We start from the raw sequence: 25,121 nt of genomic DNA, 5'->3' as shown, positions 1-25,121 counted from the left end.
ATAGGGCCTAACGCCAGTACATCTCTGGCATCTACCCAAGTACTTTCATACACATAGACAGAGATCAACAGCTGTGCTTTGGAGTGAGATTGACAATGGGAGGGAAGAAGGGTGGTAGGGAGAGATCTTGTCAGTTCTCAAACTCTAAGCCCATAGAACAAGGCTCAGATGGCAGCAACAAGCTGAGGAGATGAATTGCTTTAAATGCATTAGGAATCAGAATCAAGGATGAATATGTTTATTAATAAATAACTATGGATATGTTTACTCAATGCCGCCAAGGGTTACAAGATGCCCCCATGTATTTAATGAATAGGCTATCGTAGTTGTTTAAAGGTAATGCTGCACTATTAGTTGCCCAATGAGGATTATTAACAATATTTTTTCTGAGTCCAGATTTCAGGAAAAAAAAAAGCCTTGGGCAGCAATCCATATTCATCCCTTTCTTATTTGATATTGTCTCCACAGTAACTTTATTCTAAATATGCCACATTTAAAGTCCATCCTTAAGTCTGGATCCCTTCGCCTCTTACCTGAGCCTAATCCCAACCCATCTCCGAGCATTTCTTATTGCTTGAGAGTCACCTCCACAAAAACGTCCTTCAAGCATCCCAGAATCCACCTGCTCAATGCTAAGCACGTTAGCAGTGTCTTTGGTCTTACTGCGCATGCCCAGGGCAATAATTTGACACCGAATGGTTACATCATTATACTTAAAACCACTTTGGGCTCCAAAGCCCTTCGATGTGTAATTTCTCTCCTCTTCTTCCAAGATCTGTCCCCCAAGTCCACATTACAAGGTTGCCGTGCATATCAGATCTCCCACAGGATACGAATGCTCTTGTGTGACCCCTTGTGTTGCTGGTAAACTGGTTATTTATGCCTGAGGTTGGCACCTTTAGCTATCATGAAGAACTCCAAGCTGCAGTGGCCCCTCAGAGTTCTGGTACAGGAATTTTCCACCACACTCCCAAATGGTACCTCCTGGACCCATAAGCTCCCTTTAAGATCCTTCTCCTTCCAGGAGAACCCTTCCCTTTTCCCCTGTGAGTGTGGCTCACATGGCAATTGGAGAATCTCACTGCTCTATACCCACAAACCCAGCAAAGCACCAGCCAAACTAAGCTTAGTGTGCTACTGCCACCTAGTGGCGACTTTTCCTTGGCCCGAGCTAATCTCAAACACTACCGTAAAGATGGTATGGTTATGACTTGAAAGAATACTTTTGTTGTAAAAGGTAGCACGGATTCTCCTTCAAGATTAGATGCTAAGAATGCAGGTCAATGAATCCTCCCGTCGGATACGAGAATGAGCTCTTCCGGGATTTCCGTGCATAGGAACTAAACTAAACAGCATAAATAGTGCGGGAATTTTCTGAGAGGATGAAAAAATGAGGTGGAGGATGAAGCTGCTGAGCGGAGCATCAGTGGGAATGGCCTGTAAGAAATTCCAGCCAGAGAGAAACGCCTGACCTAAGATCTCAGAGACGTCTGATTGTTGATACATAATTCAGCCTGAACTTTTTCCGTAGAATGTCACCATCCCTCCGTTTGCATCTCTAGTTAAAACTTTATGCGGGAAGCATTTTAATACTATGAAAAAACTTTCTTAGCGAACATGGAGCTAAGAGAAGAGAATGGGTGTAAATCAGAAATGAAAACCGTGAAGAGAAATCAGATAAAAAACACGGCCACGGTCGGAGAACTTTAGTGTCTCAGATAGGATTCAAGTAGGAGAAGATAAGTATTCAAGACAGAAAGGCTGGGTATCTTGTGGCTTGTTAGAATGTAGAGAATGGAATAAACAACAGATTAAGTGACTGAACCGAACAAGGGGATCCATGATGGATGGAGAGCAAGCAACTCTGAGTAGTCCTGCTAAGAGCCTGGCTCATTTTTCTAGAATAATGTAAAATCATTGGATTTGTTACTTAGGAAAGTGAAGTGGTCTGATTACTATTATTTTTCATAATGTAACTTTGTCTTTGTATAGAGGCATAAAGAGTGGATATAAGGGTAAGAGAAAGGAGACCATAAAGAAATCTCCTTTTGTCATAATCCAGGAAAGAAAGGATTCAAGGTGATAAGTATTAGAAGGCGACTGGATCCAAAATGCACTTAGAAGGCAGGATGTCAGGTCTGCTTATACACCAGGTATGTGCGGTTATGTAGGAAAATTTGGGGAACCTTCAACTTCTATCATGGTAAACTGAAACTGTCAGCACAAACTAGAATCCCCTGAGAAGAAAATCTCAGTGAGGGATTTTCTACGTTGAATTGGCCAGTAGGCACATCTGCTGGAAACTGTCTTAATTAAGTTAACTAACGTAGGAAGCCCCAGCCAACCATGGGCGGTACCATCCCCTAGGTAAGGACTCCTGTGCTGTATAAATGTGGAGAAGTCAAGACAAGCACAAGCAAGCAGGTAAGCGTGTCTGCATTCACTTCTCCCTGGCCTTTACCATGGACACAGTATGACTAGCTGTTTGAAGTTTCTGACTTGATGATGGAGTGTAACCTGGAATTGTAAGGTGAAGTAAAACTCCTTCTCCCCTCAGATGATTTTTGTCAAGGTAATTTTGTCACGTTAACTGAAAGAAACTATAGGGTCATGAAGAAGAAAAGGCGACTAAAGGGGAATTATTTAAAATAAAAGAAAATCCAGAAACGTGTTTTTGCGGGGTGGTTAATATGGTCGAGAGGCAGCAGAGTAGCTGGGCAATGTGAGAGGGCCAGGCTGCAGGACCTGCTGGATCAGCAGGGCGTTACCACCAAGGCCATCGGTGACCTTAGGGAGCGCTGTTCCTGAGAGCTGAAGATAATGGAAACCAGTCAAATGCAGATGGAAATCATTGGCAGGATGAAGGGAACGAGTGCCAACTGAATGGATTTGGAGGATCTGCCCAGAAAATGTCAAAGAAGATATTTTTAAGATGAAAGAGTTGAATAAAGAGAAAACAGTAAGGCTTGATCCTGGGGGCAGAACAGATGAACGGAATAAAGAATAGCTAATAAAGCTAAATTTTTTTATTCAGTCTAGATAAAAATGAAAGGAAAATATTTGTTTTGATGACATCAGATAAAACTTCAGAGAATATAAACCTGTTGACATATCTTGATAATTCAAAACATTAGGCTGGTTACTTGCGTTCCAAAACAACATTTACTATCCAGTGAGCAGCACACTGACCAAGAGCAACCTCAGAAATCAGTTAAAAGGGGGAATGAGTTTGCTTAAGCAAGGTTTACATGCTGTGCCCTTTTTTCATGGATTAAATTTGTCTCTTTAATATTTATTGCAAACAAAAAGCCTTCATACTTTTCAATTTTACCCTCTATTTTGTTTGATCATTCATGCCTGAGTCCTTTATTTCAAGACTAATGGATGTGGAAGAGAAAATTATCATTTCCTTAGGAAGTTTTACTTAGTCTTGGAAATTTTAGTTAAGAAATTATTGAAACTAAAGCAAAGTTATGAGCAACAGCTACGTGACTCTAACAATTACTTTATCACACTTTATTCTCAAGTGTGAGAGAGTAAAGCCATACAGAATCAAATCTTTTACCAAATTCTATTCTTAAGCCTTAAAAATGACTTAAAGCATTTGAGGGTGATATCTCAAAACTTAAAATCTGGTCTTTGGGCCATTCACATTTTCTTCTGTAAAAGACATTTTGCTTTATTGTTTATAATTTTGTTCATTATTGGTTTTCAGGGCTTTGCATATAGTTCAGGAAAAGAGTCCACACCTAGTCGTGGGCTGTGTTTAAGTTCCACAGCTGTGAAAACCTCAGAACAAGTGAGGGGTTGTTTTGTTGTTGTTGTTGCTGTTGTTGTTTGTTTATGGTTTTGTTTTTGCTTTGCTTTTTTAAAAATACGTAAGTTTTTTATTTAGCTGTAAATGTGGTTTGTTGCGTAGTTTAAGCTTATTTCAAATGTTCTTTCAGACTGGTACGTGATCATTTAAAGTTTAGCTGATCTTGCTGGCCTTGTTTTCTTGAATATGTACAGATGTAAAGTTATAGATTTACAGTTATAGATGTAGATATAAAACCTAGCATGCACATACAGATAAACAGTCGTAGGCATAAACATCCATGTGTAAAGAAAGATGTTAGACAGACAATAAAAGTATGAAGTCATGACCTCCGTTAGGAAAACAAACCCTTGTCCCAGCTTATGCGGGCCAGCACAAGCTTTCTATCCAAACACAACTCACTTTGATTTCCTGGCTAGCTCATTAAGTTAAGAAGGGAACTAACAAGAAAAGGAATGATCCACCATGTTAAAGGCTGCAGAGGTCTAGCTAAAAAGACGTTTGGAGAGCGCTGTCTCTTGGGATGGTGGATGTCTGCAGGATGGATAAGCATACAACACAGAGAGCCGGTCGAAGATAAAACAACATTTCAGGGACAGACTGCGCCATGAACGCGTGTCTGTGCAGTGGGCAGAACACACAGCGAGGCAACGGGACAATGCTTTGCGAGAAGAGGCCAGGGAGGAGAAAGGGAGAGGCTCCCAGTGTATCGTGAAAGATAAAGAAAAATAGCTTTAGCATTATGCTCGGAACTGGTGTTAAACTCATGGTCCCCCAGTTTTATCTGTCTCTGACCTACTTTCATTCACTTTGGTTTCTATGGGGACAGAGATCTGTTTTTGTAGCATTCACTTCCTTTCCTCATTAATAATTGCCCCTTTTCCCACCCCCTACCCCCCAGCATTTTCTACGAAGTCTACTTATCAACCCTGGAAGACACTGGCATTGAAGGCATTAAAGAAGAAGATACTGTACCCAACTCCAAAGTGCTTACGCTTTTAGAGTCAAGCCCTTACGCCCGGTGTGGCTGTATCATCTCAAGGCAGAGAGAAGCCTTTCGGGTGGGCATTATGTAAATACCGGTGATCCTAAACAGGAGCCGAGAGCTTCATTGATCAACGAAACCCACAATCTCATTTCTTTGGCTCCAGCGCTACGGATCTGAGCCGCATTTGTTTTTAAGGGAGCATTGTTACTCATTTCATCTGCCTTGTAAAAACACATCCAGCCAATTGCTGGATTGCTGTGACTGAGAGCCAGGGCAGCCAGCTCTGAGCAAACCCATACCCACAAGCTCAACAGGCCTTGAGTATATGAGATTTTGAACCATGACCCATCTTTGCACATTTTTTACAAAGTTCTATAATCACTTTCCCATTCTGACGATAATCTATATTAATACGAGAAGCAGGAAGGACGGACCAAAATTAAGTTATTTTGGAAATATCTAATAAATACTTCTAGCAAAAATACCATTTGTTGCTTATCAAAGAAATATTAAATGGCTCTCCTGGTGTTTGGAAGTGGGGGTGGGGAATACTGTAACCGACAGAGAGAAATGTGAGTAGCTATACAGCAATAATCTGGTAATACCCTCAGGACAAAGGAGGTTTTACACTAGAAATATAATGACACTTGGTTGTTCACATAACAAGAAGTCACCCACAAATATACATGTTTAAGAAAAAACATTTTAAGAGAAAGTAGATGTTATCACATATTATTTAATATTGTTTTTATTATTTAATGTGGTTATTTAATGTGTCCTATAACTTCATTGATATCATATCTATATATAAATATATAGAAAGATGTGGAAAAGTAACTTAATTTCTTTGACCAACTACAGTTGATTTATATATTTACAGATCCAATAATGTTAAAGGACATATTAAAGAATAATATTAAAGGACTTTTATCTCTACAAATTTCTATCATTTGGAAATAAAAGAGACACTGGAAGTGTGTGCAGCAGATGAACATTAAAAAAAAAATGCCAGTATTATATTACACACACATACAGTTTCACAATTATAAGCAGGACAAAACCCCATTGAAATATGGAACTATTTTGTTGAAGATACTTTGGCTTCTGACATGGAAAAATTTTGGATATCAGAATGCAAATCTAAAATAATAAAAAAAATCAGTCACAGGCCACGCCTCCCTCCTGTGTTAGTGGTGACATACACCATAGGAACTCAACACTTGTAGAAGACATTTTTCTAAAGTCCAAGACAGAAGCGCTGTGTTTTGTTCACCAAGAGAGCCCAATAATCCAGAATGGCGTTTGACACAATGATTGATCTATTAACTATTTATTGAATTGTTGGTGTGCCCTGCACGGCGACTGTAGAATGGAGTCTACAGTTTTAGTTATGTTTCTTCTCAAAAGGTCAAGTAAAGAGAAAACACTCATCTGTCACTTCCTGTCCATCACACCATGCTTACGAGGAATTTGTCACACATATCCCCACTTTTCATCTGGGCTTGAAGTAGATGGACCCACAATGGCACCCCAGCCTGAACTTTGGCTCAGTTCTCTCCCTGACACTGTGAGGAGGTGAGTTATGTCCCCTGAGATTCCCACGTGGAAGTTTTGACTTGTTCTTCCTGAGAATGTGGCATTTTGGGGGAGCAGGGTCTTTTCAGGTCTTGTCAGTTAATAAGATCTCATCCTGGAATAAGATGGAGCCCTAATCCAACAAGTCTGGTGTTCTTAAAAGCAAAAGAAACTTGTACTCGTCTATTTGCATAGAAAGGATGCCGTGTGAAGGTGGCCGTTGACATGGAAAGTCAGACGGTGCAGACTAGGGGATGTGAATGGTTGCCAGGAAGCCAGCAGCTACTTAGGAGAGCAAGCATGTCTCACAGCCCTCAGGAAGAGCCAGTCCTGCTCACATCTTGATCTGTCACAGTAAGGTGATAAGTTTCCACTTTCCTACATCTGTAGCTCTTTGTCACAGGAAAACATTGCAAACTAACATAGGCACCTCCTCAATTCTCGAAGCTTGTCAGATTTCTCACCAAGGGTGCCGGTAAGCCTGACCCCACTCCCGCTGGGCACTGTCTTCTTCAGGGTTCACAAAACTGTCATCAGTTTATTCAAAACATCCACAATTATACGCTGTCAGTGACTAATACACACTTCCATCAGTGACATAGCAATTACCTCTGACACCTCCCCTTACCTTCTGCTGGCTCCTGAGCTTGGAGAGGCGTTGTGACCAGGAGGGGGCGGTGGGAACCAGGACTGTCTGTTAAGAAATGACATCAATCATAATCACAGTGTTTGAATGGCTGATCCCACCCCATGTCTTGGGTTAGGAAGACAGTTGATAGCTAAAAAGTCAGCAAGATAATTTTACAGGAAACCTTGGAAATAGAATAAACAATATTTTATAAATGGAGTAGGAAAAAAAGGACTCTATGCTTCAGGATATTTTCCCCAAGTGAATTGGCTTTTTCATTTCCTGTGACACCAAACATGTGGACATTTCCTTTAAAGGTAAAAACTTGGAAGAATAGCAACTGCTAAGTCTGGACTGCAGGTCCATGCATGTCTCCACATTGTTCTTCCTGTCTATTTTCCCAATCTAGTTCATAGTGAAATCACAACTTTATTCTCTAGTTAAGATCTGATTCTTAAACCACATGCCAGAACACTCTGATGAGGATACTAAAACAGAACTGAATGCTATAGCAATGCTAACCTCAGCTACAACATCTGCAAGAAAGATGACCTTATAGTGGGGGGATATAATTTCATATACCTCTCGATGTGGCCAAGGGCCCTGCTGAGAAGGCAAGATAAGAAAGACAAAATGAGAGGGGTGTGGGGTGGGGTCTTGGGAAGGGACAGGGAGGTAGGAAGCCAGGAATTCTGGCCAACATTCCTAAAGTAAACCAGCTTAAATTGCTTAATGCCAGCATCTCCAGTTGACATAACTTCAATGTAGCCATAGCTTGATGGCAAAAAAGAGAAAGAAATAGAAAAAAAGGAAAGAAAAGACAGACAGACAGACAGACAGACAGACAGACAGGAAAGAAAAAAGAAATCCTATCGTGTTCTATGCCTCATTTTCTCCATCCATGGTTCCACTGTTAGATACCTAGAATGGCTTTCACAGCTCAGCTCTTGTGAGCTTGTGCTGGAGTGACCACTGGTGTATTGATTGTGTTTATTTTGATTTTAAGAAACTAACATTAAATATTTTCACACAGGTATCTATTGTCCATTGAGAATATTTCCCCCTGCCCTTGTCACCCTCTATTAACCTCCTCCCTTCCCGTTTGTCTGGGCTATGCTGGCTTAGGCTCCTTTGGGTAAGTACTTAGGAGTATACTGTGTCACATAGATTTATTTTTAGTTTTATGAATGACATAAAACCATATGTATACAATGAAAATAAAAATGAGATTGTCTAAACTTTAGCCTCTAAAGGAACAAAGCAAACAGAAAAGAAGTCCCCAGAAAGGGTCGAAAGGGTCTTTAATCTGCTTTCATGCAGAGTTAGCCTCATGTGCGGAGGGCAGGGGCATCTGTAGGTCCGTCGTCATGTGTGGTTATTCACCGATCATGGTTTCAGGTTAAGCCCCTCGCTGTAGCACAGCCATATGAAAGCTCACATGAAGTAGCACAGCTCTAAATGTGTGAGCGGACCATCGAAGTCCCCTAGAGGAGCGTGGCTGTAGCTCAGCTGTAGAGTGCTTTCTTAGAGCACACAAGCTCTGGCTACAGTACCAACCACTATAAAATCTAAAGATAGCAGAAGTGTGAAATCATGACCTACAGTTTCAAAGCCCCAAGGATACTGCGATGTTTGGGAAAAAAACAAAAACAAACAGTTCTGGACATGCCTTCAAGCCTTGGGGTGGGGGTCGGGGTAGATCTGGCAGTTAATAAGGAGAAATCTTTTGCAGGATGTTAGTTAGCAAGAGGCAGCACAGAGTGCCCACCTTACCTCTTTTTTTTCACAGGAGTGGTAGCCGGAGTTGAAGCTGTGACGGTAGAGTTTCCATTGAAGGAGCTTCCAGCTGGCCTGTTAGATGAGCAGAACAGCAGGTCATCATTACATTCCAGCTTCTCTACACACACACACACATACACAAACACACACATATACACACACATACACAAAGACACACACACATACACAAACACACACACATACACAAACATACACACACATACAAACACACACACAAACACACACATATACACACACAAACACACACACACATACACACACATACACAAACATACACACACAAACACACACACACACTGCATTTGAAACATCTTATAATCTACTTATATCCATGCCTGCTCTCCATCTACAATAAAGTAGTTGGCTTGAGGATTGAAAAGCTGTAAGAAGAAAGCTCTTCCTTAGTTTGCATGTTGTGTCCACTGTCAGACTCTTACATAGCTGGTTAAAAGATAAAATAACTGACTGAGAAAGTCATTAACATGTGGTGTTAATCATGTGCTGTTCAGGCTGATCAGTGTGACATGTTATGGATTTGTATTCTCTTAATCTCATCATTATGTTGTGTTGACAGAATCATACTATGTTTTTGCATTAGAAATATGATCTTAAGAAAAAAACTGAAAAACACACAGTTGTAATCTTCACCTGTCATTTATTAATATATTCAGATCCTCCAAAAAACAGGGTAATACCAACCAAAGGACACACACAGGCTGGAATGAGGTCCCCCAGAACATATGTAGCAGACAGGCAGCCCAGTCTTCATGGCTGCCCTGTCTGGCCTCAGTGGGAGAGGATACTCCTAATCAGGGAGAGACTTGATATGCTAGTGTGTGTGGACTCACAGGGAGGGTCCCACTCTCTCAAAAGAGAAGGGGATGGGGAATGGAGTGGAGAGATTTGGTGAGGGAGGGACTGGAACAAGGAGGAACATTTGAGATGTAGACAAATTAATTCATAATTAATTAATTAATTAATTAAAGTGGCAATGACCCAGGGTCTGTTTTACACATTAATATTGGGATCCAGCATTAATAATCTACTTAAATAGTTTTTAAAATAACTATATTTGAGTAGTTCATCTAATTTGTGTTGCCTATAAATACTAGGAAGATATGCAGAGGAAAATATATTTGATATCTCATGATTCAGCACTGAGGGAGAGGCATTGGTGTGAGGGAAAAGGATGAGGCGTGGAGTGAGAAAGAGTTGGTTGCCTAAGAAATGGGAGAAAGATAGAGTCCATTCTACACACACACACACACACACACACACACACAGAGAGAGAGAGAGAGAGAGAGAGAGAGAGAGAGAGAGAGAGAGAGAGAGCTTTTTTTGCCGGCATGTATTTCTGTGCACCACTTACATGCATGGTGCCAGAGGAGGCCAGAAGAGGGCATCAGATCTCCTAGAACTGGAATTACAGAGGGTTGTGGGCTGCCATGTGGGTGCTAGCAATCAAATCTGGATCCTCTGAAAGACCAGCCAGGGCTCTTAACCACTAAGCCACCCCTCCAGCCCTGAATCCACTTTAAAATATAAGACTAAAGGCCTTGTATTGATCTAGGCCTTAGCGGTTGGTTACAGTGTAAGCTCTTACAGTTCTAGCCAGCCAGAAAGTACTTGGTTCTTTGAAGCCTAGTTTGGTTCTTCTCCTCTGCTACTAACCCCACCAACAGCACAGGGCTGTGGTTCTATTCCAATAACACATTGCCTGAAGGTCGTAAGCCCTGGTTGTTTTAAAATGCATACAAGGAAACACACATCAGTTAAGAAAGTACTTACGTCTTGGTTGGGTCTGTTGTTTTAAACATGGACAGCGTTCTAGAAGACACAAACAGTGGTGTATTTTGAGCAATGGGGAAAACCAAGTCAATTCTTCCTTTATTTCTGCTTCTCCATGAATTTAAAGTTACTAGGCAAAGCTTAAGGTTACTGGAGAAAAAGGAAACCCATAACTGTTTGAATAAATTTGGTAAGATGCTTTCATGACGCTTAAAAATCTCCTGTACTAGATCTCAAGATAAGTTTTCTTCAGAAAATTCATTATTTAAGTCTAATGTCTTAAGATGTTAGACTCCATAATTTTCTTAACAATACAAATGTGAAAATCATAACCTTAACTCCATAACAGGGGCAAGCCTGAGGGATGAATAAGGGCCCACAGCAATGGGACCTCTGGTTTTGTAAGCCAGGCAACACTTTATTATATCATGAGTAAGATCAAAAGTTTTTACTTGAGAATTGTTGTTCTAAAACTATAAAAGGTAATGCGGCCTGTACAGGGCTGCACCAGACCAAGCCAGTCAACATTCCAGAATATAGCAAATAGGGGATCCAAGCCCTCATCCCCAGCTGAAGAGGTATTGACATCCAAGGGCTTCTAGAGAGTCAAAGTTTTTCTTTAAGGCTGGCTATGTTCCAATAGATGGTGCTACAGCCGTAACTACAGAGGCTGCACAAATTTGACTTCGGCTATACAAGAAACAATAAAGACATGGAGGCCGGGTCAGCAGTTAAGGGCACTGGTTGTTCTTCCTGAGGATCTAGGTTCAATTCCCAGCACCTACATGGCAGCTCACACCCTCCTCTGGCCTCCTCCAACACCAAGGCATGCACACGGTGCACAGATAGACATGCAGGCAAAGCCTCCATGAGCATAAAATTAATAAATACAAATTTAAAAAGGACATTGAGGACAAGAGATGGAGGACAAGGAGGAGTTGCAGGGAGCTGCGGCAGTGACTATGACCAAAACATATTGTATGCATATATGAAAGAAATGCTCACAGAATTAGTTGTTGTTAAATATAGAGAGAGTAAGAATTTGCAAAACCACATTAAGCCTGATTGTGAACTGTTAATTAAAAATAAATAATACTTAGGAAAGATTGTATTTGAGGCCTTTCCAAATTTAGTGTGTGCTAGCACCTATTGGCTAGTTGGCTATCTAAGGTTTGGGCCCTGTCTGCTTTGGTGACAGTGCTTCTGTCTGAGACTCCTCATACACAACACACAAGTCTACATGAACAACTTGTCAAACTTCTTACAGATTCTCTCTCATGCCTGAACAATTTTATATTTAATCATTTTCTTGTAAAAGAACTTTTTCCATGTGTTACATTTTACAATATTTGAAAGTTAAAAAAAAGGGGCTGGTGAAGTTATCTTGATATCGACTTAGATTCTGAGTGTATAGTTTTGTTAATTGTTCACATTCCTGACTCACTGGGATTTTAACTCACCTGTGATTATTCATATTTTTATAGGGTAGTGGTGTGTGTGTGTGTGTGTGTGTGCATGTGTGTGAGACAATTATACTTCCTCCATTCACTAGTCTTTTGAAAAATTCTGTTGCATAATGCTCCATGTTTGCCAAAATCATTTTCTTTTTCTCCTGAGCAGAAAGAAGTCACATTTACCAACTTATGTTGGTCATTAAGTTGAGACCATTCGATTGGGTTTTAAAGTGTGGACTTATGTTGTTACCACATTCTGCTCCAGTGTACAGCTGACTGCATATGTTCTACGCTCTTTATTTCTCCTCCACTACAGTTTTGCTGTCATGGATTCAAGGTGGCAGTGATAATACAGGGAAAGAACTTAGCTCCCTGAACCACTCACTCCCTGGATACTAGACTCACACGAGTCAACCCATTATCTATTGTATTAAACCATTTAGGTTTGGGGAAAAGGAAGGATGGATTTAAAACATCCTATCTTAACAAATTAGTTCACTTCAACAAATCAACTTAGGTTACGCCCTAGAAAAGAACCTATTGTTCTGCTTAGATGGACGGGCTATTAAATCTACTCTGTATGAATACATTAACTCATCTGCAGGAGGTGATGGCTAATATAGAGACCCACAACTGGCAAAGGTGTAGAGAATAAGAAACTGCAAAATGCTCAGCTCTAAATGGAATATATATAATGTACTCCCTCCTCCCAGAGCTCAGGGATCTATCTCATGGCAGAAGAAGAGGCAGAGAGAGTGTAGGAGATTTAAAAAAAAAAAGCAGTGGGTGGCTACAAAGGAACTGTGTGCTCTAGACACAGCGGGGCAGGTGTACATGTAAGTTCACAGAAGCTGTGATAGCATGCATAAATCCTGTGCAAGCCCAACCCAGACCAGATCCCAGCATCTGAGAGTAGGAAATGGACAGAAGCCCCTCTCCCAGCCATAGAGCTATTGGCAACCAAGAGCTTCTTGGAGAGAGGCAGTTTTTTTTTTCTAAAACTACCCCCTGATAAGTTGACCAAACTCTGGTGGAGGACTACATAGCAACACAAATTAGTCTTCATAGGTTAAAAAAGAACATAAAGTTGAGTATATGTGGTGGTTTGAATGGGAACAGTCTCCACAGTTCATGTGTTTGAATAATTGGTCCCCAGGTGGTGGACCTGTTGGGAAGGATTAGGAGGTGAGGCCTTGTTAAAGGAGGTGAATCACCAGGGTTTGGCCTGAGCACCACCCTGAGTGTGCTCTCCCTTCTTCTGCCTTGTGGCTGTGACCAAGACCTGAGTTCTCAGCTGCCCTTTCACTACACCATCGTGGACTCTAACCCTCTGAAACCAGAAGCCAATTAAATAAGTCTTTTATAAGTTGCCTTGATCATACTGTTTTATCAAAGTAACAAAAAAGTAACAAACACAGTGCATGTGGAAGGGATGGGTCTGGGTGTGGAGTTAAAGAGAATACCATCAAAATAGATCGTATGCAACATTTATTTTAAAGACCGTTTCTTTAAAGGTTCAAGGGAAAGCTTTACTCCACAGCAAAACACTAGGGGGCTCCCTAACCTAGTCTTTTTAAAGTAATCTCTAGTCTTCAGTGTCTTTATTCTTCATGCCACAGATTATTTATTTAAAATTCTTTAGCATGATTCATGTTTCTAACAACAATGTGTGTATTTACAAACAGTTTCCCAGAAGCTGCTGTTTCTCCGGTATCAGGGTGCAAGAATCCTGATTGGAATAAAGACTGATATTCTTCGGTTTAAATTGAACTAACAGATTCCATGCGGGGGTCTGTCTATCCAGCCCACACTTCATACTCAAATCATAAGCATCTAAACCAATCTACTTTTCCCTGGAATCTAGACCTCTGAAAGATGATATATCTAGGTAAGATTCTGTGCATTGAGGAGACAATTCAGTCTTCAGAGGCTTCTCCTTTTTGAGATAGCACCAGGACAAAGAACAGTCAGTGAGTGTGCTCTTTCCCCTCGATACATTGTGAGAGTGGGACACGGTGCTAAACATAGTGGTTCTAAGCACTGACATGGTTCACAAGCACCTCACCTGTCCAGCATGTCCTCAGATCTGTACCGGCTAATTGTGGCCTTTGGCTCATCTCTCTCCGCTATTTTCCTGTAGAAAACATAATTACCAAGAGATAAAATTACAAAAATAGCTCATGAAACCTATCATAAATTTGAAAAAAAATATATTGACCTATTTGTCTAGGAAGGGCACATGTTACCAAGGAAAGAAAAAGTTGGCATACACAAGTCTTTCAAATTTTGACTCTGGTAAAATTAATTAGGGCAAAATCAATTCTTATTGCTAATAAATGATACTTCATTGCTTCCACTGATTTTTCCGTACCTTCGAAAAGCATCAAAGTATGAGATACTCACATTGAAATTGAGGATACATGAAACATATGCTAATAGTCGTCAGTTAGCCTTTGCTCTTTCAGTGTCGGTTCCTGCAGAATAGGAACTATCTTTGTGTTTTGAGTTTGAGTAGATGCTCTGGCAAGAAGCGAACTCCTAAAAACGCCTTCTTTGACATTCAGCACCATGGACAGGCACAAAACACTTGGACAGAGCAAAACGTGCAGAAAAGGAACAGAAAATCCAGAAAGAAACCGAGAGAAGAAAGTGAGAAATGAAATGATAAACATGTGAAGGGGAGATGGGAAAGGAACCAGAAGGGAAAACAGGAGAAATGAAGAACGAGTAGAAGTCTTTACCCAGCTGATCACAGAGAAGGAATCCTGCTTTTGGAGTCTTGTGACCCACAGAGAGCAGGCTTTGTGGGATATTACAGTGTGATTTACTGTATTTGCAATTCTTAGTTTACATTTGAACTCTAAGTAGTATATTTATTTTCAATGCAAATATTTGAAAGTAGATAATATAGAAACATTTTGCTAACTGAAAATACATCTTGTTTATCCACTCAGGGCTGGAGGAAGAAATTACCGATGTATATCCAAAGGCCAAATGTGTCTGATGTTATAAAACTCAAGAAAATTATAAGTTTTAAAAGAACAAGTTTTAAATGTAAGAATCAGAGGATTTCCTGATAAGATGCAGTTTGACCTGGGCTCTGGAGGATAAACAGGCACGAACATTTATAAATGGGCAGATGGAATATTACAGAGAAGGCAGAAAAAGGAAATAAAACTTCTCCACTACGTTTCTCAAGTGTTACAGAAAACTTCCAAGTAAAGTCAGAAGTCATGCTGTGGTTCTTTCTCAGGTATTGTGCAAATACAGTGGGGTGGCTTCTGATGACTTCCATCAAAAGGCCCCCTGCAAATGGTTTGTAGCAAAATGGATGAGTGCCATCTACTGTGTGAAAAGTCCTAGATTCTGCTTTCAGCACCTCAAAACAAACAAGAAAATACATAAAGCAAAAACATAAACAAATTTACAACAGTGGAAACAAAAACCAGCACATTCACAAAAGCTGTAGACTCTGGCTGGATTTGTTCTTCTCTTAGCATGAAGTGATGCTTCCTGAAGTCTACAGAGAGCAATCTTTGTGGGGACTTAGAGCAATAGTTATTGTTATTTTTCATTCTCTCCTCTCCTCACCACCCTTCAACTGGAATGAAGATTCAGTGGAAGCTGGAACTGTTTTGGATCCAGTTTTCAACTCCATGTCTGGATCCGAGGATAGTCCATAGATGATACCAACTTGACTTGACACGATTAAATGATCTGCCCAAGGAACTACACAAGGAGACTTTCTAGCTTCAGATAATATGCTGCTGTTACCTAAGGTGACAAGAATATGCTAATCCAGCCTCGGCTCCACCAGCTCTTTGTACACACTCTCACCTCTGTTGGAAAGCCCTACCCTGTGCCAGCTAACCAGCCCCACTTAAAAGCTCCTGCTCATTCTTGAGCAGTAGCATCCACCAAAGACCACACTGCCTTGGTGAGGTCTGAGATTATTCAGGCCAAAGCAATCTCTCCTTTTTCTCTACTTCCCAAACACCTCCATCTGTACTTCTTATGGTGAACTACAGTACTAGCTCATGATCTCCTCCATCCGTGTAAGAGCTTCTTAATGGCCAAGGTTGCTTCATGCATCTCTGTGCTCCCAGAACCCAACAGATGCTCCAAAGTGGCCATGTGACTGCCTCAGGAAACACTCTGGGTCTGGGTAAAATGACAAGCAGCCTCATTTGAGGGAGTTCCAGGAGAGGCTGCCGTACTTCTTTAGGAGACTTATTTTGTGATATTAGTTATAGGTCATCTCTAGGATCCACTAGTCCTGTTACTAGTGATAAAAACTTGGCCAACTGGTTTAGCCAAAATGCTGGCCACCAAGAGGAGGATTTCCGGAAACCAATATGATTTCAAATGTAAAGTTAGCATGGGTGGCATCATGATTCTTTTATACTCAGGTGCATTGTGGGTATGCTGAGAAGACAAGACTTAGTTTTCACTGCCACCGTTTAAAACAAGAGTATGCGTTCTCTGGTGATCCAGGGAAAGGCTACTTATATGCACTGAACAATTTTCTTGGTTGTTTGACTCAAATGATCAGTGTCTCTTGGTGAAATGAGGGCCACTGTAAACCAGGTCTCACTCGCTGAAACAATGAAGAGGAAGGCAGAGGCACCCGTGCTAAGTCCCTAGACCCCAGAACAGCAAATTAAAGTTCCTACAGAAAAAAAAAACAAACTCCATTGAAAAACTGGTCACCATACTGATGGACTAACATTTTGTTTTATAAAAATAGAATTGTTTTCAAAGTAAATTCAAAGACAGTAAATACGGAAAGGGGAACAAGAGACAAATTAGAACAAGATATATGGCGTATATGTATAAAGTGTCACAATGGAACTGATTTTTTTATACTAACTTTAAACAAGAATTAAAACAGACACTAAATCCATTGAGCTAAAAGCTGGCATTGAGGACAGAAAATCCTCAGTTAGGCACCTTTAGAACAGACTAAATTTATGAAGAGGTTTAAATGAATATATATATATATATATATATATATTTATTTGCATTCCCTTACCACAGACCTCTTGCTGGTACACAAATGCAAGCCACTGCATCAGATGAAACTTGGCTGTGATAAATATTTAGGTTCTTCTAACAGGTGTGGGTGTTCCTCAGCATGCAAGTACAAGCATGGACCAGTGAGAGTATTATCTGTTTGATTAATCTGAGATTATTCACACTATTGTGAGTCCTCATTTTATCTTAATTTTCCTGTTTATTTGTACTTGCTGATCTACTTCATGCTACAGAGGTCACTGTTTTTGCCACAAGTCCACAGCCCTCATAAAAGAAGTGTGTCATTCCGTATGGCATGCGAGCTCTAGAAGAACTTCTATATTGCAGACTTCCTTTCTGTAGGCATCAGGATGTCTTCTCTGGTCATGTTCTTATGAGAGTCAGTAGAGCGGGATGAGAGGATGTATGAGGCTCCTCAGAGCCACAGTTCTGAGAGCTGACATGGGACAGTTTTCTGGAATAAACTCCTGATGGTATTCCAGATTTCCCTCTGCTTGTACACATGTTGAAGAAAACCCAAACCTACCTACAAATACCCAGCTGGCTTGTACAAGTCTTCTCTCTAAACCTCCATTTTTTGTGTTTTGAATTATGTAATTGTTGTAGACGCTCACCTGTCCAAGGCATCATGGGAGTTATGCCGGTTGAGCACCACTCTGCCATAATTTTCGTCTCTGCAGAAAAAGACCAAAATTAAGTTACATCAGAAGTTACCATAATGTTTGCTAAGCACTAAACAAGAGAGACAGGGAGAGACCTAGAACTTCAGGCAAGGTTAATTTGTTTTACTCCATGCCTAAGAACACAGCCATAAAGCGAAATTAACCAGTCACAACTTGCAGGAGCAGAATGGAGTAAAACTAGTTTGACGATACAAGTCTGTGTCCCACGAGATTTCCACAATGAGTCAGTGCTTTGTTTACTGTGAATTTTTTTAAACCAGAGTATGGGAACATAAGAACACTGACTTGTGTGTATTAGTTCTTTCCACCAAGAAAAAAGACAAAAGTTTTCTATAAACATTCTTCAGCTTTAATTAAGCCTTCAATGTCTGCACATTTTGATGGATTTGACCATTTGCCTTGGCAAAACACAGGGAAACAATCGCTAACGTTTCAAATGAGGGAGATGAATCATTCTTAGGAGATTAAGCCCATCTTTTAAAGCATTAGAGTGCATGTGCCTTCAGATTCCTCTCAAATGAGGCTGAGAAGATACTGTTTATGCTAGTCAACAGATAAGGTCATTCATCAAAGATTTCGTGGCTTTCCTAGAATCAGAAGATTAGCAAGGGACAAAGGTGGCTTAGGACCCAGATCCTTGTTTCTTCTCCTCTCCTCTCTTCACTAGTCAACCCTAGAATTGTATACATAAGTTGTCAGAGCTATACCATTCTGACTTTGTGGAGTGGGCATGGAAGTGCAGGCAGCATTAGGAAGTGGCCTAGGAACTCCACATAGGGCAAGTACCTGACTTCCTCCTTCCAACTCCCCAAACCGGAAACACCACATTCACTCTCGATGGGCTCCATTAACGTCACTCAATATTTTGGAACTATGTTTAACAAAGCTGTAAAAGAACCTGTACTAAATAATTAAAAAGAAGGGTGAGCTGAGAAACTGAAAGCAACCTAGCAAAGCTGCACACGCAGAAGGTTTCCTTCTTCCATGGACCTCTCCTTAAAACTTAAGGGAGCACAGCAGGGGCCAGGCACATTCCTGCCCCAAAACAAATGATAACCCAGAGCCCGTGGGCCAGCAGGAGCTAGAAAAGCACCTGAGCCAACTTCCCCTTCACTCAGCACCTGCCATGTTACTAAAGACAAGCTGGCTTCCCCGGGCCTGCTTTGGGAGGCTTGCTTGGCATCGAACCAACATTCCCGCCAACCATGACTTATCATTGGCATTTCTACCTTCACCTATCGTTATAAATACTTGAAAGCTAAAATTTATTATCTACGTTTGTAAAAAGGAGAAGTGCTCTCACAGAAGAGCTAAGTGTAGGCTTGTGGGAGGGAGGGAGAGTGCTCAGTCTAACACTGACTAAGTCTCTGCACAGCACTATATGTCAGTAGCTAAACAAGATTCAATAATAGAAACTAAAAGATATTTTTTAACCTTTCATTGCCCACTTATAAGTATGTTCCTCAAATAAGCAAGTCTGGATAGTGTGCAGAAGTTTAGCATAAGTACCCTTAAATGAAGCTTCCTAACATGTGCCTGTTGACATTATGGATTTGTAAGTGTTTCAGTGTGAGGTCTCCTCTGCACATTTCAGGATGTTTATCAGTCCTTCGGACTTCTATTCACTACGTGTTAGGTGTATTCCTCAATTCCATGACCAAAAATATCTCCTAATATAGTCAAATATCCCCTGGGGTAAATTGCCTCTGTTAAAAAACATGGATATATCGGAAAGACAATGGGTCGTGTTAAAATCTCAGTTCAGCAGCATAATAGCTATGTGTCATTTGGACAAATTACATAGCTTCTCAGAGCCATAGATTTCTCTCCTATAAAATGAGATTATAATACCTACCTACCTTATTTGTTTATGAGAATTAGTGATACTTCATCAACCAGATACCCAACATCAAGCTTAACACATGAAGAAATCAGAATATGAATCTATAGCTATGCATAATTTATAATATATAACTAGTTGATAATAAAAATGGAACGAGGCTAGATGACTGTCTCTCGTGTATCTATGTCGCTGGTCGTCAGAGTGTAACTTCTTTAAATATATAGCTAACAGAAGCAATGCTCAAAGCCAGTGAAATGTTGCCCTTTTATATGGTCACATTCTTCCAGCCACCTAGAGATAGATCGTCAGATGGGACGGACTAAAATGGATGGGAATTCATTGACTTTATTCACACATGTAAAAAGTTTTAATTATTACTGTATTTACAAACTTGAAAATTACTGATATAATCAATACATCGTAGAGGGAATTAACTTGTCTTGGGAAACTGGGATGACTCTCTTGCTTTTCAGTTTACAAAGGAAACTGTTGTAGGTGACAATCAAACTCTCTTGTTTTGTATATGAATGTGTTTCTGAAAGTGTAGATTTTCTTAGGTGTGCTGTATAACTGAGTTATGCTTACTAAATCTTACAAAACCTAGACCATGTAGTATTGTGAATTTGGTCTAACTCTTGATTGGTCTAACCTTAATTGGGTCCCCAAAATTACATAAGAATCTGCACCCAAGACGATGAGGGTTCCTGTCCCGAATTAGTTTTGATTGGTAAATAAAGTTGCCAGTGATCAATGACTGGGCAGAGAGACAGAGGTGGGATCTTTAGGACTCAAGGACAAGGGACCTAAGGAGGAGGGAGGAGAGAGCTTCCATGAAAGGAGTAAAGACCTGAGAGGAGCAGAGGAGAGAGAAGAGAGGAGAGCCAGCATGTAAGAGCCGGGGATCCTGGCCCAGGAGGACTGCAGGTCTGAGTCTGAGGCAGCCAAGATGGAATATAGGTTTTAGTTAAGTGATAAGTCAGGAATACCGGGAGGGAGCATGTTAGCCATGTGGAGTTTAAGAAGTGGCCCAGCCATTGAGCTGTTTAAGGCGTATTAAAATATAAGACTGTGTATGTGTGTATGTCTGTCTGTGTGTGTGTCTGTGTGTGTGTGTGTACCCAGAACATTGGGGCAGGTAGCGTGTAACATGCACTGCTGCTGCTGCTGCCGCCACTGTCAAGTCAATTTGAGTAGAGATTAATTAGCAACTACAACAGTGTAGCCTAAGTGCTTAGCAGGAAAGGCTTGCATTTTAGATAACCGTATCTTCCCAACAGAGATGCCTCTCATCCACTTATCCATCCTCCTCTGGTCCCCGTGCTTACTTTTCCTCTGGGAGCTTCTTTATCCAGCTGTTATCCTGTAAGAAAGCCCTTCTTTTGTTCACATCATGAAAACCCTGTTGTCTCAGTGCAGTTTCCCGGGTGCTCTTCGGATCTATCAAGAGAAACACAAAGGGCCGCACAAAGAGAAGCTGAGCACGGGGCGTTAACCAGAAGGTCTTCAGAGACACATCTTGTCGGCCTCATCTGTGCTGGCAAGTCTCGAAGCATTTAGAAGCAGGGTGCCCCAGCAAGAAAGAACAAATCCCACACCCCATCACCAAAGATAACAACTAAAACTGCTCAGGTGCCAACTGAAACTGCCAGTGCATCTCAGCAGGCCCCATCTGAGGCCCAGAGAATGTAGGATCATCAGGCTGAGACAAACCCAGCTGGGGTTTGTGGCCAGCCATTCTGCTCAATGTGCATATGCCTTAGAAAGACACAGTAAATTATGGTATTACTCATGAGTTGATTCATAAATCTCACAGGTACCAGGGCACAGACTGCCCTTCAACAAAAGACTTTATAAGATTTATTTTTTTTTAATTTATAATGACATAAGTGGAAACTACAGCATTTAAAAAATTATTTTAGCATTTCAAAGGTTTTCACATATGAATAGTATATTTACAGCACACCCCCTTCCCCAGCCCTCACTCTTACTTAAAAACAAACAACAACAAAAAAGATGCTTAACTTAAGCAAAGCTAGTATATGGCCATTGTTTCCAAACAACAGATATCTATAGTAAAAACTTATGATATATGAGCTGTTTTGCTTATATTTTAAAGGGTTATTTTTGTAATTTCGAATAAACATTATCTACATTACCATTTTCAGTAGGAGACTTTTTTCTTGAGGAAAAATTTGACATGCTGGATTCTAGTGAGGATCTAAAAGAAAAATGGAGGTGAGAGAAAATGAGAAAATATGACAGTGATATTAAGAACATTCAAGGAGCAATTTAATTGCTAAGATACATTTTTCAGTGATATTGACTGAGCCTATAAGTATGTCACAAATGTGACATAAAATGCCTTCCAAGAGTCAGAGGGTGTATCTGTTCCAGAGAACGCATTTTATTTATACATGGAAAAAATGAGGCCCAGCCTGTTTAACATCCCCAGAGCTATACAATAAGCAACTAATTAAATTCGGTTTTCAATTGATTCATTAACTCAGTCAATAAATGTGCACTACGTCCATGCATTGTGCCTGGCCCTGAGCTAGGAGAGGCAGCACAATAAGTCAGACAAGTGTTTGGTCATGGTGAATGGACAGAAAGAGCCATTGTGCTGGACTCACCGCATAAGGAAACATCCTTAAAATGGCCTTACCAGTTCCTTCTGGGAAATAAAGTAAACCCAGACAAATGGTGTGTCATGAGAGATGAAGCAACAAGACACACAGAAACTCCAGATCTGTCAAAACACTGGTGATTTTAAACAACCACCCAATAGGAAAGCTCCAAAGTCCTTAGCCATCTCCGGCCTCCATTATTACAGTGTGGAGGGTTCGATATGACCCCAGTTGCTCTTTCTCTTTCGGTCCCAGGCACTGCGAGAGCTGTGGGTTACCATTCAGACACAACCAAGTCCAAGAATCACACCACACACAACCATTCCCTCAAATGGCACAGAAATGGCATCAAGAAAACCTGGTCACAAAGATACAAATCTCTTAAGAAGGTTGACCCCAAGTTCCTGAGGAACATGTGCTTTTCGAAGAAGCACAAGAAAGGCCTGAAGAAGATTCAGGCCAACAATGCAAAGGCAGTGGGTGCACGTGCAGAGGCCATCAAGGACCTTGTGAAGCCTCAGGCCATCAGGACCAAGAAGCCAAAGGGTCCCAGCCTCAAATTCAGCCGCTTGGCTTTCATCGCTCACCCCAAGCTTGGGAAGCAGATTCGAAGCTACATGGCCAAGGGTCATAGGCTCTGCCAACCAAAGCCCAAGGTTCAAACCAAGGCAGAGGCCAAAGCTCCAGCTAAGGCCCAGGCCAAAGATCCAGCCCAGGCTCCCAAAGGTGCCCAGGCCCCTGTGAAGGCCCCAAAGAAAAGTCTCCTGCCAACGTGAAGACAGATGGACTGCCATGACACACCTACCCACACACTATTTGCAGATGACCAGTGTCCTATGCTGTTTTTACAAATAATCTCGAGGCAATAAAAAAATATATGACCCCAATCCCAGTTCTTTCAGGACTGATGCAGTTCCTCAGAAGTGTGTCATTCATCTGTGGTACTCATAGGTACGCATAGCCCCTTATTACACAGACACATGCATTAAAAACTGTATTTGTCAGGGAGGGGCAACATAATAGCTCAGCAGATAAAGGCAATTGCCACTAAGACTGATGATCTGAGTCCAATCAACATACGTTTACAATCGAAATGGGTGGAAGGAGAGAACTGACTCCCACAATCTGTCTTCTGGCCTCCACACATGTACACGTGCATGCACAGAAAAATCCCATGTAAATGTGAACCACCAGTCATTCTCGATGGTACTGAGAGAATTGTATCCTCTGTGGTACCGATCCCACCAGATGACATACTGAACTTGAAGCGTCATTCAATCCTAACTAAGAAGTAAAGTAGGTCCAATTAATCACATCCAAGTTCTGCAATCATATCCCTTAACTTACTCCACCAAGCAGAGCTAATGAAACTTGTCACCTACTTCAAAATATTATTGTAATAATAATGATCTAATGAATAATGTACACACACACACACACACACACACAAAACCTTGTTAAACTCTAAATGCTGCTTAGCACCATGTTATTAGCCATAGTATATAACCTGGAGGTTCTGAAGGTCCTCCACCTCAATCTTTTGTTGCCAAAATACTTCAGTTGGTATCATTATAGCCATAAGGACACACCTATGTAACCTGAAAATGAATGACTCAGGATAAAAATGCCAGTGCCATGTCCCAAGGCAGAGGTGATTGTGTGACAATAATACACATTTTGGAGTTTACTATGGTGATATGGAAACTTCTGGATTCTTTGGAAAGTCAGTTATATCAAATGATGCTTTGCTGGGGCACACAGGTGAAAGAATGTTTTGCTAAAGCAGGCACAGGAGAAAGGATGTTTTGCTATAGCAAACAAATGAAAATATGAGTGATGCATCTTTTTGCAGAAAGAATATAAATATGACCCTACAGACAGGGGGAGCTGCAGCATTGGTTCCCCTTGCTGTCTTGTTAGTTTTCACTGATAGCGTGCATGTATTGGTTCGCCTTACAATGCATTGCTGAGCTTTGCTTGTAGTGCCGCCATAGAGAGAAACTTGCCAAAGAACTTCTCATGAGGCTCTTTCTTCTTGCTTCCACAGACTCAGGCCTGTTGGCAAGCCTCTCAGCTTCTTCTGGATTGAACTGCCCTTGCTGATTCATGTATGGTGCCTGCCGAATGGACTGAGCTGTAGCTGCTGATTCATGTTTGGTGTTTGCTAGTGGATGAGACTGAGAATAACAAAGACTGGAATCCCCATAAAGAACTATTTTTAAACAGGTCCACTTCCCTCATATCCTAAGAACTTTTCTTTTCCACTACCTCTAATGGGCTGTGGGCTAGAGGGAAAGTTGAGCCTTCATTAAAGTAGGCTGTGAAAAATATAAATCTAGACCACGGGATCTGGCTGAAGCTCAGTTGTCACAGAGCACGTGCTCACTCATCTTCTTCTGCCTCCCCATCCTTTACTTTCCACTCCTGAGACTACACCTTCAGTAAGTCTGATACCCAACATTCCTCTCATGCATTGCGTCTAGAGAGAAACAGATACAAGACAAAGACTAGCAGCAACAATCATGGTCACTGCTTTTCCAAGCCTAGTTTTACCTAGGGTATGTTCCTAGCCCTGGCCCCTCATCTACAAATGAGGCAAAGTCAAGTTGTTGTGAGAATCAAATGAGAACCCGTGTAAAGTATCAAATCATTGCCCAACTCCAGTAGTTACTTGATGCCTTTATTGTATTGCTTTGGAAAACAGCAAAACAGGAAAAGGGATGGGAGTAAGGAAGGGTTAGGACAGATTTGAGCTTTGGCAAATAGATATTCAGTGAGTATGGGAAAGCCCCTGACTGTCTACATTTGAAGATTGACAAGCTTTGTTATGAAAATGGAGTAAAGAGACCCCTAAAAACAAGCACAGGTTTACTGAGATGGCTCAGAG

General features: G+C 41.0%; 1 protein-coding gene and 1 pseudogene across 1 annotated transcript in view; one reads left to right on the top strand and one right to left on the bottom strand.

Annotated features, from left to right (window-relative positions):
• The window catches only part of Scel (sciellin), a 97,571-nt gene that overhangs the window by 60,145 nt on the left and 12,305 nt on the right, over positions 1-25,121 (bottom strand). The window contains exons 2-8 of the mRNA XM_028771945.1: positions 21,767-21,828; positions 20,936-21,047; positions 17,699-17,758; positions 14,116-14,184; positions 10,597-10,635; positions 8,782-8,859; positions 7,009-7,074 (exon numbers count right to left, since the gene is read on the bottom strand). Coding sequence (XP_028627778.1) covers positions 7,009-7,074; positions 8,782-8,859; positions 10,597-10,635; positions 14,116-14,184; positions 17,699-17,758; positions 20,936-21,047; positions 21,767-21,809 — 467 coding nt within the window. The 5' untranslated portion in view covers positions 21,810-21,828. The remainder of the gene's footprint in view (positions 1-7,008; positions 7,075-8,781; positions 8,860-10,596; positions 10,636-14,115; positions 14,185-17,698; positions 17,759-20,935; positions 21,048-21,766; positions 21,829-25,121) is intronic.
• On the top strand, positions 22,456-23,010 carry LOC114624437 (annotated as a pseudogene).

This window comes from Grammomys surdaster, unplaced genomic scaffold (assembly GCF_004785775.1).
Source record: "Grammomys surdaster isolate TR1022 unplaced genomic scaffold, NIH_TR_1.0 65, whole genome shotgun sequence".
In the NCBI taxonomy this organism is placed as follows: domain Eukaryota; kingdom Metazoa; phylum Chordata; class Mammalia; order Rodentia; family Muridae; genus Grammomys; species Grammomys surdaster.
The sequence above is the reverse complement of the archived record's forward strand: the minus strand, read 5'-3'. Positions and strand labels throughout refer to the sequence as shown.